Genomic DNA, 16,810 nt, shown 5'->3' on the forward strand with positions numbered 1-16,810 from the left:
CTGTGGCCACAGGGTCCAAGGCAAGGGCTTCTTGGGAACCACCTGCTGGGAGACAGGATAAATGTATCCTCTCTGCTCAGAGCACAGCCCAGGGACTGATTCCCCAGCTCTGATGTCTGAGGAAGATGTCAACAGAGGTCCCCTCAAGAATGATGTCTCTATTTCCATGCTAATGCTGGGCTGCACTGGGAAGAAACGCATCTTTCTGAAAAGCAGGACGGGCCACCATAGCTCAAGGAAGTGTACCCGGGGGCTCTGGTGTTCTCCCAGGAGAAAGCAGGGGGCTCGGGTGGGCGTGCCGGTGAGCGGGATGAAATAACCCAGTATCCCCAACCTCCTGTGTGGTCCGCCTCCAGACCCCTTACAGGCTGATCTGCAGCTCCTGGAAAAGAGCGCTGGCTCATGCCTGTCTCCAAAGGAATGTCACTGCCAGGCCTCCTAGCTTATCTCCCTAGTGCTTTCGAGATCAAAACCCCAAACTCGTTAACCACAAACTTTGCTGAGGGGACAATACCCACCGAGGTGCAGAATGTGGTGCAACTCTCTCATTAAAGTGTCTTTCAACATGAAAACTCACTGCCAGTGACAATGGGCACTTGGCCACTGCCAGTTCAGCATAAGATGCTGAAGAAATGAGAGGAAAACAGCTGTGGCCAGGTCAAAACAGATTAAATTTATGGCTGGCAGACTGTTGTTGAACGCTGTTTATTGCATGCTTGGTGCTCTCTTTTTTTTTTTTTTTTAAGATGATTTTCAAAAATGTTATTCCTGTTGATGATATGCCTTTGTTTTTCGCACGGGGCATGGGCCTTGTGCTGATGGCCCCGTGTTCCTTCATGCTGTGGCTCAGACATCATTAAGCAATAAAACCCCAGCCACTAAGACTACAACACCACTGTACCTGGTGCAGAAGGAAGCAGATACCAGGGAGCATTTGGGGATAGAGAAGGGAGAGTCCTGAGCTGAGGAGCCTAACAGAACAGCCCCAGCATCAAGGGAGCCAGTTGTTCATGGAATATGATGGCCACTTGAGTTAGCCCATGGCTTCCCTCACTGCCCCAGCGTGAAGAGCATGAGAGAATTCAAGACGGCAGAACAACAGCTATATAGTTTCCTAGGGCTGCCAAAACAAAGGACCACAAGTTGGATGGCTCAAAACCACAGACCTTTCTTCTCTCCAGTTCTGGAGGCCAGACGTCTGAAATCAAGGGGTCGATAGGGTTGTTTCCTCCTGATGGCTCTGAGGGACAAGCTGCTCCACGTCTCTCTCTTAGTTTCCGGTAGCTGCCAGCATTCCTTGATGTCCTTGGCTTGAAGAAGCATTACTCCAATCTCTGCTTCTGTCCTCACATCACCTCCTCTGTGTGTCCTCAATCCTTTTCTTCTAAGGACACTCATCATTGGATTTAGGGTCCGCCCTAATTTAGGATGATCTCATCTCGAGATCCTTAACATAATTACATCTGCAAAGACCCTCTTTCCAAATAAGGTCACACTCACGGGTTCCCTTTGACATATCTTTTGCGGAAACACCATTCAACCCACAGTGACAGCCAAAGCCATCTGGGGAACTGCTCCCAGGCAAAGCCTTCATTCTAGTCCACCACCCAATGGACCCTCTGCCTGCCCTTGAGGCACCTGTCTGTAACTTTGGCTCTGTAACAAAGCCGCAGGGACACCGAGCCTTTCCTCAAAGCCAGGCAACACTTTTCAAAGCCATGTTCCCATCTCAGAGTGTCACTCAGCCCTGAGAACCTTAGAAACCTTGGAGGCGGTTTCTAAGATGGCAGGCCACGACAGAGCATCTCCCCGCAGGAATCCCCGGGGAGGAAGGGAATCAGAGGGAGGTGTTAAGCCAAGCCCTGCAGCCAGGATGTTCCTCCTCACAGTCTGTCCTCTGAGCTTCAAGGACCAAGCACAGGGCTCTTCTCCTACAGGGGCTTTGCAAATGTTTACCAGCCTTTTCTTTCTTTCTTTATTATTAAATTTTATTGGAGTATGGTTGCTTTACAATGTTGTGTTATACCAGCCTTTTCTTTTTTTAAAAATTTATTTATTTATTTATTTATTTTTGGCTGCTTTGGGTCTTCGTTGCTGCGCATGGGCTTTCTCTAGTTGCGGTGAGCGGGGACTACTCTTCGTTGTGGTGCGCGGGCTTCTCATTGCGATGGCTTCTCTTGTTGCAGAGCATGGGCTCTAGACGCATGGGCTTCAGTAGTTGTGGCACACAAGCTCAGTAGCTGTGGCGCACGGGCTTAGTTGCTCCGCGGCATGGGGGATCTTCCCGGACCAGGGCTCGAACCTGTGTCCCCTGCACTGACAGGCGGATTCTTAACCACTGCACCACCAGGGAAGTCCCACCAGCCTTTTCTTAATGGAAAACGTATGGAAGCTCATTATATTCTAAAGTGACCTCATGTCATTGGTCGGTTCTGATCATTATAAAACACTTTCTTCAGTTGAGTCAAAACCGCTTACCTGGAATGTTGTCCACACACTGTCCCAGATTTGCCTTCAGGAACTCTGGAAATAAAGGTCACCCCCGGGCTCAGAAGCTGTCTCATTCTAATCAGTTGAGGGAATGAAAATATCGCCCCTCCCCGAGGTCACAGGGCACTGGCAGTGGGGCCAGACTGACCAAAGGAATTTCAGCCCTTCCATGAGCACGGACAGCAATCATCACTGCAGTTTTTGAATTTAGCCCGTTATATGCTAGATGCTTTACAAGTATTATTTCTAATCTTCACAACAGCCTGAAAGGCATGGGTTGTAATCATCCGTGCTTTTTACATGAGGGAATGAATTCTGAGGTCAGATAAGTGGAGGATATGGGATTTGAACCCAGATCTGTCTGACTGCAGAGCCCTCATATTGTGCCCCCATCCCCACCCCATGCTGCCTCCCTCCTGTGTGAAGGAACAGTCTGCTTCCAATGCCGGGGGCCCAGAATGTGGCGAAAGGATGAAAGTCCTCAAAGGAGGATGAGGATGAAGCAGAAACTCCAGCTTCATATCGAAACCAAGCAATCATGTTTTATTTCCATTTCCCTGAACATATAGTTCAGTTACATTCGGTATGCGGAAAACAAAAAAAGCACAACCGGTGGTTGAGAAATGTCAAGTATTACATTTCAGCGGACGTGTACGGAACAATCAAAAGGTTGAGCATTCCCAAACAGACACAAACCTTCACCAAAGTCTCCTTCAGAGACACACTGCTGAGCTCTGGAAAGAGCAGCTCCTGTATCCAGCCCAGCTGATTTTTCTAGAGTATAAGCTCCATACTTTCAAAGCCTGCTTCACCCAGAGGAGAAAATATAACACTTATTATCCCTGGCACATTTATAGAGGGGTTTATGCTTTCTCTTTGTCACAAATCATTGCAGTTGATCCTCACTTCCACCCTCTGAAGCAGGGGTGGAGGAAAGCGCTACCCTCACTGCACAGGTAAGGACATCAGGAGGCGAAGTGGGCTGCCCACTACAGAGACCCCCGGGGGAAGGAAGAAGAGACATCAGGTCCCCTCTTTTCTTTACTATCCTCCTTTGCAAGCCTCAGAGTCCCAGGAAAGATGTGACAATTCGAGATCCCACCAAAGAGCTGGGGTGGGAGGAGGAAAGATGGGTGAGGGGGAGGAAGGACCATGGAAAGACCCAGAAAGAGGAGCTATGGTCACTAAAGCCACAGTGGGGTCAATTCAGAGACTTGATTGCAGCTTCCGCCCGGGAAGGGACACAGGAAGTGAGCAGGAACAGCGGAGTTCCTTCAAGGAGATGGGACCATAAATCTTTTGAAATTCCATATTCTTCCCACTTGCAAAACCTTTTCCTTGGGACCCCGAGCTTGCCCTTAGCAATGACAGTGTCAGCCCCAGAGAGAGCTGGAAGGCTGTCAGCAACTAGTCCCCTCTGGTGTACCTGTGGCCGGAAGATCTTGGATGCAAGTGCTTCTCTGAGGTCATATCGTCTAATGAATGAAGGTTAACAGCTAAACAGTGCAAGAAAGGGCACTGAACTTTACTCTGCTACGACTCTGCTTCTAAGTAAATACTTTGGGAATTGCCTCACTTGGTAATCAAATGCCAGTAGGTCCTCTTAACGACAAGTTGACGGCAGCCGATAGGCCTCCAGAATACAGACCGGCCTTTGCCTTATGCAAAACCCCCAGGACACAGAAAAGCTGAACAGTCACACTTCAGAAAATTCTGTTGGCTTAATGATTCCCACCCACAAGGACACTGGCTCCTGCAGCAATGGACCCCTAGAACGTGGCCCTCTTCCCCCGTGGTCTGGGAGAACCCTCCCTGCAGAAGAATTCCCTGTAGCCCACACTTCAATTCTGGGGGGCTACTCTGCTTCTGTGGAAGAAGGAAGAGTTGAGCTATTTACACGGTCATTTTTGTTACAGTATTGAAAGCCTTGAAATGATCACAAAAGGAAAATAGGAAAATATGCCTCCTAAAAAGAGCTGAGGCATATTATTATAGCAACCGAATCCTAAAAGGAATTTTCAAGTAAAAATATGGCTCATGTGAAGTTGTTATGGCAACTGACTTTAAAAGTAGCCAGATTTGGGCAAGTTGCTTCCTCCACCCTCTCTGCAAAGTCTTGCAGGAACTTCATGCTAAAATTATGCTTTAATTTTAATTAGCCAAATAGGTCATAAATATAGCTTATTCCCAAATCCTTACAACGCATACCCTGCAAGCCACTGATCTACTAATGAGAAAATATTTCAACAAAACCCACTTACCATTAAAAAAATCCGATCCAATATTTTTCTAATATAATTTATCAATTTAAACACATTGCATAATGTGATATTCTGTAGCATTCCATTAAGATGATAAATAGCGGGGGGGGGGGGAGCGGTGGGAACCAAAAGATTAAACATATTGCAAGCAGTGTACGTGTATTTAAATAACCCGGGCCATTGCCAAGGAAAGCACACTGTTCCCATCCTCAAATACAGCCTAAACTCTGCTGCATATATCCCTGACTGTAAGGGTATTAATAGGACAGAAGAAGGGGGGCAATAAGAAATGACAGGCAGGGGCTTCCCTGGTGGTGCAGTGGTTGAGAATCTGCCTGCCAATGCAGGGGACACGGGTTCGAGCCCTGGTCTGGGAAGATCCCACATGCCACGGAGCAACTGGGCCCGTGAGCCACAATTACTGAGCCTGCGCGTCTGGAGCCTGTGCTCCGCAACAAGAGAGGCCGCGATGGTGAAAGGCCTGCGCACCGCGATGAAGAGTGGTCCCCACTTGCCACAACTAGAGAAAGCCCTCGCACAGAAACGAAGACCCAACACAGTCATAAATAAATAAAGAAATAAATAAAAGAACGTGAATTTCTTTAAAAAAAAAAAAAAGAAATGACAGGCAACTTCAGAAGAAATAAAATTTCTATTAGGATTTGTTCTAAGATTACATCAAAGCAATTCATATGTTTTAATCTGCAGAGAGAAAAAGCAACTACTTGGGGTTTGTGCCTGGGGGCTGCCTCTGTGTATCGAACCACACAGTTTGCATAATGAACAATTTTCATTCAATCAGGATCTCAGCATAGATAGCTCCCACTCAAAAGGTCCTAGACAAGGGCTCATAGTTTTTATTCTCCCAGCTCCCCCTGCTGGAGGAACATCATTTAACAGGAGAAAAGGATACCGGGCGGCTCTCTAAGCCTCTGCTCTAAATTCAGGTCCTTTATTAAGTTAGAGACCTGACTTTATAAACACCCCCCCTCCCCAAACAGGAAGGACCTAGAAAGGTCCTCTGTAAGATACCAGCGTGCACCTCCTTTAGTAATTCCTGTAAGAGGAGAGAGGCCGCAGGGTTGTGGCATGAAAGCCCTTGCCCTTTCTGCTGTTTACTGAGTTAGGGATTTTAGAAACGTCTATTTGCATTCTGGCCTAAACATGGAGGGACTGAAGTTGCTGGAACTTGACTGGTGGACATGGTCGCCGGTGTAAAACCCCACATGTCATTCCTACCTGGCTAATCATCTTTCAAGTTTCCCAGCTGTCCAAGGTCTTCATAAAATAAAATGGAAAAAAAAAAAAAGCTACCCAAAGGGAATTGCATTTTCATGCACAATGGAAAACGTAAAAGCTGAACAAATCGTTTTGAAATACTGGCATAGACGACACTGGATTGGAGGAAGGAAAGTCCCGGGTGAGCAGGCTGCGCCAGGACCGGGGCTGCGGCCTAATCCCGCTTGATCCGAGGGCTTAGCGTGGCCCCAGCTCTCCTCTCTCGCCGCGGAAGCCGCAGAACCGCTCTGCTCCATCCACCTGGCTCCATCCCGAGCCGAGCGCCGGCTGCTTTCCCGCGGGGAGCCTGCGCCGGGAGGGTGAGCGACACGAAGCCGTGTGAACTGTTGTCGAAAACCTGGGATGATCATTTAAATGTTTAAAATATGCACATGGTAATTCAAAACTAATTACCCTGAGCACATTTGAAACGTTTACGCCATCAGCTCTGGATCCTGCCTACTGATTGTGGGCCACAGCTCACTCTGGTGTTTCTGTAAACTGCTCCAGCGATTTTAACTTCCAGGCTAAATCAGGCAGCGAAGGCCCTGCCTCAGCCCTGGTTGGTGGAGGGACCCCTTCCCCCCACGTCCAGGAGAGGAGGCTGCGCGCCGTTCCCCAGGAGAGCCATTTGTCATGGTCAGGGAGCTCTGGCTGCCTTTCTCTCAGTGCTGTTCATAATTGTCATTTCCATTATTTAATTTAGGTTAAAATGACCTCTGTCCTCACCTATACCTTTTCTCCTGCTCCCTCGCCATCCCCCTCCTCTGCCCCGGGGGGGGGCGGGGGAGGGGCGTATATCCTAGTTCACTCAAGCGCATCTGAAAGTTGCCTTGACCGTTCATATCCACTTGGCTACTTTTCCATTTGGGGGTGAATATGGGAAATTCTGGAAGGCCAAGGGGTTGTAAGGTGGCCTCATGCACCAGAGCTGTCTTGAGAACAGGACTGAGGTGGGCCCACCTGAGGGAGGAGCTGCCGTTGCTGAGCACGGGTTACTGTAGCCGAGGGCACGCGCGTGCACATGCCACATGCGTGCACACGCACCTCACACGCGGGGCAAACCCTGCTTACAGACTGGACTAATTAGACCTAGGCAGGTCCTGAAGCAAATTCAGTTCCCCATTTTCCGGAATAAGATGAGTTCTCTTCCTTTGGGGGCACTAAACCAGCAGTCCAGTAGCTAAGAGACTGAGAAGCGTGATGCTGTGGCCGAAATAACTTGGACTTCCGCAGTTTTTTCAAGGAGACTGACCTCGGCTGAGGAGCTGGAGTGGGAGGAGGCACGGCCCTAGAGTCAAGGAATGAGCGCCGGTTTGTAAATACGCTCCAGGAAACGGGGGAGTGATGGCCAGTGCCGTCTTAGCGCTTTGAAGATGCCAGTGGTGGGTATTAGACGTTGAGGAATACAAAACTGGGTTAGAATCCCACAGCCGGCTGAAGGTTGATCGAGTGATATTACTGGGTTTAACTAGAGCCATTAAGAGACTCTTTGTTATCCCCACAGCACTGCCTCCAAAGCTATCACATGAGCCATAATGCGAGGGAGAATTTCCATTCCATCAACAAGAGAGGGAGCCAGTCTATCTTTGTCCAAAGAAAATGAGCTGCCCAGCATGAAGCTTGTGAGGAAAGGAGTGTACAACACTCCAGTAACATCCCCTGCAGGATTTCCTCGGCTGTTTAGTTGGCTAAGCAGAGAGGCCGCACTGGAGCAATCCTCCCGGGTACCTGGCTGGCCAGAACACCAGCTCTAGAAGCAGCCGACAATTGGTCAATTAAAGACAAAGGACGCTCGCTGGGACCCGCATTCCAAAGGGCTTAAGTATTAAGCTCCGAGAAAATCAAGGTCTAGGCCGCTCTCCTGATGTTCAGCAATCTGGCTTACTATTTCTCTACAAAGATCCATCACTTGAAGCACGCTGATTTACTTGCTATCACCCACACCCGCTTCTCTTTGTCCTGCTCCCGAGCCTACGCGTGTGCCGTTCCTTCAGCTGGAAATGGACCTCTCTTTTCTCCCTGCCAATCCATTTTCTCGCCCTTACGAGGACAACTCACACGTGTTGGGACTGCCTCCACCAGAGTCTTTTCTCTCCTCTCCACCCGCTCCTTTCCCACACCACACACACACTCAATCTGCTATTTCTTTGCTTGTTTATAAGAAGTGTTCTTCCATGTTGTGGGTCTTCCCCCAGAGGGATTAAATTTGGAGACAAGGGACCGAGTCATATTTATTTCCTTTGCATTTCTTGTGGCATCTCAAATGGGGTTTTCACATCAGGAAACAGCCTCGCTAGATATACCGACTGACCCAGCAGTTTTATAGCTGGAGTTAGAAGTCGGAAAAGATGATCCAGCTTATGCCCCCTCCCACGCCGAGCAAAAACTGTATCCCTCATTCAGATGTTCCTGGCATCCTATAACTTGCCCAAAGCTGGATTTATTGCTCCCGCTGTAAAGTGTATCTTCTCTAAGCCTCACTTAAAAGCTACCACTTGGCAGAAGATCAAGTTAGAAGTGCAGGATAGCAGGTGATGGCAAGGGTAGGGGCGGGTGGGGAGGGCGGAGTGGAGCAAATAATTGAAGCTCCGAGAACTACCCCAGCTCAATATTTAACCTAACTGGTAATTTGCTGTGACAATTATGTCACGAACGGAACACCACTACGATGCAGGAATGTCGCTAATTAAGAGGGCTCTGCTTTCCTAGCCTCCCGCACTTGAGTAACACACACGAAATGAGACTCGGCTCCAGGAGCTAAAGGTTCTATTAGGAGTCACGTGCAGCTTGGCTGGGGTGTGCACATCCACCCGGGCAGGAGTGATGGTGCCCCGGGAAGCCTGCTAACACCTCCAGTTCTCCCTCGGAGGGAGAAGGCCAGAGAGCCGTGTGGGCCTCTCACAACACGAGAGCCCTTTGACTGACAGGCACCTTCCCCGGAATGCCCTGTGCGTGCCTCCACCGCAAATGGAAACGCTTTCCCACAGCCCCGCTCTCCAACCAGCAAGGCTCGGCGTGGGTTTGATCCTTCAAGAGTAACTTTAATAAGGATATTCATAAAAAGTCCATGGCAACGAATCTTCCTCTTCAAGATGGAGAGGAAGACAGAAACAGGACACACACGTGTGCGCGTGCGCGCGCACACACACACACACACACACACACACAAACACCCTAACCGCTGGCAGGAAGACAAAAGAATATTATTAGGGGCTTCCCTGGTGGCGCAGTGGTTAAGAATCCGCCTGCCAATGCAGGGGACACGGGTTCAAGCCCTGGTCTGGGAGGATCCCACATGCCGCGGAGCAACTAAGCCCGTGCGCCACAACTACTGAGCCTGCGCACCTAGAGCTCGTGCTCCACAACAAGAGAAGCCATTGCAACGAGAGAAGCCTGCGCAACACAGCAAAGAGAAGCCCCTGCCCACCACAACTAGAGAAAGCCAGCGCACAGCAACTTAGACCCAACATAGCCAAAAATAAATAGATAGATAAATAAAATCTATAAAAAAGGAATATTATTAAAATCATAGCCATAAAGAAGGATGTTGCCATCTTCTAAATTGACTGCTAGATTCATGGAACGTGGCTAAGCAAGACAAACCATTTTCTGTTTAATTAGTGGCTCCTTCATGGAAGGTTTGCTGCCTGGAGAGAGCCCATCAGAGGAGGAGCGCTCGTCTACAGGGATGCACCTTCGAAAGCTGTTCAAATTTTAAATAAATGGTGGAGAAAGAAATTGGTGGTGGTGGTAGTGGTAGGGGGTGGTTTGCTGTGGAGGCAGAAGAGCTTCTACAAAGACCAGCTTTGCATTCCAAGCCTACGTGCTGGGGAGATCAGCTTTCCGAAGCAAACATAAGCCTCTAAAATTTTAGGCCAATAGAAATGACCTCTGTACCATGGCTGACTGAAGATATAAATAAACTTCAACATGAACAGCAGTGTCCACCGTGAGAGGAGAGATGAGAGTCCAATCAGAGCTTATTTTTAAAAGGTCCTGGTTGTTCTGACTCCGTTTCGGGGTAGGGCATTCATGGGCACAAAGCTGCCGTTCCCTGCAGCGAGCTCCTCTGCTTTCCCGGGCACCAGCGCCTAGTTACCTAACCATAGAAAGGAAGCTGCACCACACAAGTTAAATATAGGCTGAGTTATCTGTATTTTACAAGCACCAAGAATGTTAACTGAGGAAGCTGTCATTTTTAATGACAGCACAAACTTCCAATTACCAAGTGGGTAATACCCCAGGGAGCACGTATGATTTTGTAAGATTGGCTCACAATTATCAAAAGTTTACACGATTACTTTTGAATTGGATATAAATATTTCTCACGAGGCAGGTGGGATTGTTTTTCACGTGGTCTATATTCAAGGCCAAAAAAGAAACTGCTTTCTTGAAAAGTATACATCGGAGATTTATCAACAGCTAAGGAGTAAGGGGGTCCAAGGTGACAGCCATGAAGAACCTGACAAAGCTAGAAGGCTGTAAAAAAATGGCCAGGTGGTAGGTTCGGTCTCAAGAACAGCCACAAGTTCACTGGCGAGTCACAAACTCTTATGACAAGCCCAGTGCAAGAGTTGGGGTCTGGCAATAGGTAATACATGTTAAGTCCTCCTACCTCAACCATGGTCAAACATTACTCATACAGGGGCCCAGTTTCCTTTGGTGCCATCTACCTAACTCTCATGGCATCTACATAGCTTCATCTGCCAGCGGTGAATATGGAATGAATGGCTGTTAGCCGGTGTTGTGTTTTCCATATAGATCAGATGGCCCCTGACCTAAATGAAGGATACAATTTGTGAGTCTCAAATCAACCAATTCTTTGTGAAATCTTTTCTGATGACTCCAGTCTCCAGTGATCTCTCCATTTACTGAATTTTAATTTGAGTCGTGATATTACTACTTAGCCCCAAGCCTTGCTCCAAATAGACTGCAGTTCTTGTGGACAAGGTTATCTTGATTTTTTTTTTTTTGGCTGCACTGGGTCTTCATTCCTACACGCGGGCTTTCTCTAGTTGCGGGGAGTGGGGGCTACTCTTCATTGCGGTGCGTGAGCTTCTCATCGCGGTGGCTCCTCTTGTTGCGGAGCACAGGTTGTCGGCACACGGGCTCAGTAGTCGTGGCTTGCGAGCTCTACAGTGCAGGCTCAGTAATTGTGGCGCACGGGCTTAGCTGCTCTGCAGCATGTGGTATCTTCCCGGACCAGGGATTGAACCCGTGTCCCCTGCATTGGCAGGAGGATTCTTAACCACTGCGCCACCAGGGAAGTCCCGGTTATCTTGATTTAAAGTCATCTAGGGGAATTCCCTGGCGGTCCAGTGGTTAGGACTCCGTACTTTCACTGCTGAGGGCATGAGTTCAATACCTGGTTGTGGAACTAGGATCCCGCAAGCTGTGCAGTGTGGCCAAAAAACAAACCAACCAACAAAATTAGTCACCTAGAAGGAGAGGGTGGCACAGGTGGTCAATGAAGACAGGTGTTACATACTTTTATCAATGACTTGAAACCTCCATCGCAAATGTAATGAAAAGATTTTTAATAATCATTCATTAATAGCTTTAGATAAAGAATCAGGTTGATTTATAAAGCAAGTCAGATGTGTTCAAGAGGCCATTTCTAGCAGAAAACAAGAGGATCCAAGCCTCCTCTCACAGCCACAACCCCGTCCATGTGGTAGGTAGGATGAAGCCACCGGTGGCTGTGGGCCTCTCTTGCGCCTCTCCTTCCTGGTCTTCTACCTGCTGTTGCTCCAGAGGATTCTAGTGCCTGCTCAAATCACCTGCCAGCCCTTGAGGGTCAGAGGAGCTCTCACTGGACTGAGGCAAAGAAAGCACAGAGAAACGTACAGAGCAAGAAGAGAAGGCACACATTTTCACAGTGCAACAAAGGATAATGCTTCTGCCTATCAAAATCTGAGTTTATGGTAACAATTAGAAAGTATGTGTACATCTAAACTAATACAATGTTATATGCCAATTATATCTCAATAAAAATAAAATTTAAAAAGCTAGAAAATATACATATCCAGTAGGTGAATTGGCTCAATAAATTTACACGTTCATACAGGCAAATACGAATTAAAATTATGCAGATCTAAAAAAAATAATGCAGATCTATTTTTATTGAAGTAGGAAAGAGGTCCATCCTTTAGTGCTAGGAGCAAAGTGTTACAAAATAGTATGCATAATATCATCCCATTTTTAAGTTAAAACTATATACACATACAAGCACAGAGAAAAGTAGTCAGCTATACAAGCAGTTATTGCTGATTGGTGGGACAATTTTGTTTTTTGTTTTTTCTTGTCTGCAGGTTACTTTTCTACGATGAACATGGATTACTTGTGTTAAGAAATAATCAATGGTCCTAACAGTACCCATTCTTTTCCTTTTTTTCCTTGACATTAACAATACTTATCAGCTTAATAATAAAACATGCTCAGTTGAGTTTTTTTTTCCAAAACAAGGAAAATTAAACATCTAAAGTCTCTCTTTTTTGAGGAAAAAAATGAGTTCCCAAAAGTGTTTCTGAAAGCCAGAACTCTACCAGCAGAGTGGATTATAAAACTAAGAGCTAACAAACCGCATAAAAAGGGGAGGGGGAGTACGAGGGGGGAAATCCTCTCTTTGAGATAAGGAAACAATCAGTTTACTGGGGGGAGAAGTGGCTTTCTAACAAGTGACAAGGAAAGGAGATGGAACAGTTTCATTTTCTATAAATAAAACCTCAGAAGGCATATTGCCAAAGAAACACGTCAATATATAAACCTTTATATACTGGGCCACCAAACTTCACTTTTAGACAGTATATTAATTATATAATCAATAACCGTGGGTTTCATTAGTGTATTAAACACCACAATCGCTGTTATTTATACTTTTCGAAGACAGGCCACTCAGGAAAGAAATGTCGGGGAGGGGAAGTTTTCGACCCTGCAGTTCAAAAAGTCAGAACAAGCACACTGGAGATAAGCAAGGCTTTAATGGAAAGCATAAAACACTGAAAATATGGACAGAAATCAAATTATTACCCTTCCCCCCCCCCCCCGCCTCCTTCACAATGAGACTGGAGGGAATCCAAGAGCCATTTAAAATAAAGGTGAAATGATTAGATTTTTTCCTAATTGCCTAACGCTGATGTCATGGTGTACGCAAAATAAACATTGATCTCTAAGTGAAAGATGAGAAATAGAACACGAACAGCCTTTCGAGGTAAACTATCTCCAAGAGAATTCTAAGAACTGTGGGCCAGAATCTATTTAGGCAACCCTTAGGGACCTGAAGCTCTTAAAAGCATAACAGTGGAGACAATTTCTGATGCTCCGCTACTGGTGATTTGATTTTTAGTAGGGAATCTGCTAAACATCCTCCCTTGAGGGAGCCGCCCTATCTCAGAACATCCCCTGTGGACTTCTAATCGCATCTGCGTAGACGTACTCGTGTCACCGCGTGGGCATCGAGAACGCGTGGCGGCCGGTACAATGTTCCAGAGACGCGTCAGGGTCGCACTGTTGGTCAGTGCTCTTCACGGGGTGGAAGCCATGATGGGGAAAGAAGGCAATGCTGGGAGCAGCGGATATAAAAGACTCATTACCGGACTGAAAGCTAGATTGCCACTTCTAACCCACAATTTGTCAATCCACCAGAGTGCTGAAGAGTATAATTTTCTAGTCAGCGCTTTACACGCAAGGTCAGACAGAAAGGAGCTTCCATAAAAATCGTTGAGGCCTTGGCCAAAGAATCAAGTGCAGCCCAGTGGCCATCTTCTGAGACTAGAATGTGCTCAATTAGTGGGCCTGAGAAAGGGCCGCTCTACGTTCTGGGAAATGGGAGTCACCCTGCCTAGCGCCGGCTGGTTCCTCCCGAAAGAGGACAGCTAAGGATGACACAGACAGGACGTGATCACTGCCCGCCTCCACCAAGGGCCTCCACGTGCCCCATTTGCCCAGATTAAAAACCAGGGCCTGGTGCTGCACGAAGACTGCGACGCTGCCTAGATGCTTGGAGAGAGGTGCGCAGCAAACGCCAAGCGGTGGGCTGCAGCAAGCAGATAGGTAATTAATATGATTAGGAACACAGAGAGGAGGCATGCTCTTGCCGACGGAAAAGCCCAGTAGCATAATTACTGTTTTCTTACCAGCTCACTGTCTGTTCACATTTCAAAGCCTGGCTGGTGTTAAGACTGCTGTGTAAACATCAATAAAATCCCAAAGTGCCAGATCATCAGCATTCCAGGGCACAATGGCTCTTTGTTTTTGGTATTTTTATTCTTTTAAAGATGCATTTCGGGGTTGCAAACATTAGGAAGAATCATCTCCATGCTTTGGACTAATCTTCGAGTTTGTAATGAGTTAACATCTCCCCCCAGTGAACATTTATTATGAAGGCTAATTAATTGCTTTCCAGTTACAAGAGCCCTTTGCATTCAAAGAAAGTAGGATTCACAAGCAGAGAATATACTGTTTATTAAACAAAGCAATGGAAACAAAGGGCTTCTCCTTTCAAAATCCCTTCTATTTAACATAGCTTTAATCAAGAAAAGAAACATACAAATGCAAGAAATATGTACAGGTGGAAAAGGCATACCAACCAAAATGCAACATTAACGGAAGGGAAAACTAAAGCAGTGCTCTGTAGGTGCCTGGATGTCCCTAGGGGACAGCAAGTCAATGCTTATCAGCCTTCCTCAGAAGAGACAATTTTGATTAATATCAGACCCATCTGACTCAGTCCATTAGACCCTGAAGGAAGGATATTTTCAGATAGAAAAGATATGACTTTGATTAATAATTCTACCCTATTGCCATTCCAAGCATTAACAGCTACGTGGCACCTCTGGAAAGAGAGCCTCTGAATTCTAGGAAGACACGCCTACTGAAACACCCAGGTTCCGCTGCACAATCACTCCTCGGCTCTCCCTCCCGAGAAGGGACCCGAGTCCTGGGGGTGTCACCACTGGAGAAGTGGAAACCCTGCTTACATAATTTATTTCACTGTCTGCAGATTTAGGGTCAGTTACTCGTGACATAATTCCTGGTTGAAGATAATGAAATCTTAATAAAACTGACAAAAGCCTAAAGACAGAGGGAGTGACTGGTACTACACTCCCCGCCAGCTGACCCCCAGGTCTGACACGGTTTACACCACAGCCCTCCGAGCGTATTTCCCTTTGCTGCCAGTGGGTTCCCAGATGCGCACAAGAGGCAATGGCTTAGTCCCCCCCAGAGAGGCACTCTGCACCGTGCAGCTAACGGAGTCGTCAGGCGGGGGGGGCGGGGGGGAGGTCGGGGGTCGGGGGTCAGTTCGCTTTAGCCCTCTGTCTACAAACTCCTGCCCCGTCAGCAGGCTCAGCTCACATCGCCGCGGCGTTTCTCCTGATGCTCGTGATCAACCTCCTGCCATACTCTCTGTAGTCCACGGGCTTTACGTCCATCACAGTGGCCTTAATTCGAGACTCATCCTTTGAAAAGAGAAAAGCGATTTGTGAACGGAGGAAAGCCTGTGGCCATGGGGCCATGGTTTCAATGATCCCAGCAGGAGAAATCACAAAGACACGCTGGGTTCAGAGTTCTGTCATTCCGATAAAGAAACGATGATGGTGAGAGCCCAGGGCAGAGTTTCTGGGGCCGGGAGAGTGGACAAAGGCCTCCCTTCACTACAGACCCCTTCCACCTGTTCCTCGTGCTCCCAAACACTCAGGAACCTAGACTCCAAGTGCGATGGACCTTAGAGGGCTCATGAAGTTCAATTTATTCTCTTTACAGAGGGGGAAACAGGAGCCCAGAGAAGACAGTGACTTCCTAAAGCCACACAGCTGGCTCTGAAAGCAGGGACTGTGGGGAGAGGAGAAGCACCCGCAGCAGAGGAGGGAGGCCTGCCGTGGGCCCACCTCAGCCCTGAGAGAGGCGACCTCGCTGCCCTTCACCTCCCCTGTCCACACCACTCAGGGACCGAGCGACCCTTCCATCCCTCCCTCCCGACACCACCCTGACATCATATCACTGACATCTGGAGTCCCTGTCTCATTTAACGCTCACAAAACCAAGCACAGCTATCAGCAGTTATTAGGGTTAAGGTCTGACAATAAAACAGAACGAGTAAACCCTGAGGCAAGCAGAGAAGTTTTCTGAATTCTCTCCCCTCGCCAGTTCACTAGGTTGGACGCTGCCTGCAGAGGCAGAACAGGGTGAGGCCAGCTCAGGGGCTCACACACTACAGTGTGCTCTGTACTGACTAAACCCAGTCGTATTTCTAAGCATGGTTGAGAGCAAAGCTCTGAGGTTGGACTGCCTGTGTGCCATTATTAGCTCTGCCACTTGCTAGCATATGAATTTAGGCAAGTTACTCATTCTCCGTATGCCTACATTTTTTTGCTGGTGAAAACGGGGCTAACAATAGTTTCTACACATAGGGTTACTGCCAGGATGAAGCGAGACAATGTATGTAAAGAGTGTAGAACAGTATCTGGCAGATAGTAAGTACTCAATAAAGGCTGTTTCATCATGACTTTACAACCGTATGATGTTATGAGCAATTTAAGGAATTTTCAAGGTAATTTTAACTACATATGGTCTTTGTTTCACATACTGACTTTAGAACCCAAACCATGTGGAAGATGTGAGTCCATTTTGTCGGGACACAAACCAAAAAACCCCAGGTTTTAACTGAAAAGGTCACACAGTGGGACTTCCCTGGAGGTCCAGTGGTTAAGACTCCGCACTCCCAATGCAGGGGGCACAGGTTTGATCCCTGGGGAAACTAAGATCTGGCTTGCCGCACA

The 16,810-nt window shown here is 47.5% G+C and overlaps 1 protein-coding gene across 1 annotated transcript in view; it reads right to left on the reverse strand.

The window, feature by feature from the left end:
- Window positions 1–14,478: 14,478 nt before the first annotated feature.
- The window catches only part of RPA1 (replication protein A1), a 54,215-nt gene continuing 51,883 nt past the window's right edge, over window positions 14,479–16,810 (reverse strand). Inside the window, exon 17 of the mRNA XM_007177474.3 lies at window positions 14,479–15,490. Within this exon, the coding sequence (XP_007177536.1) occupies window positions 15,383–15,490 (108 nt within the window). The 3' untranslated portion in view covers window positions 14,479–15,382. The remainder of the gene's footprint in view (window positions 15,491–16,810) is intronic.

Source organism: Balaenoptera acutorostrata, chromosome 20 (assembly GCF_949987535.1).
Source record: "Balaenoptera acutorostrata chromosome 20, mBalAcu1.1, whole genome shotgun sequence".
Taxonomy (NCBI): Eukaryota; Metazoa; Chordata; class Mammalia; order Artiodactyla; family Balaenopteridae; genus Balaenoptera; species Balaenoptera acutorostrata.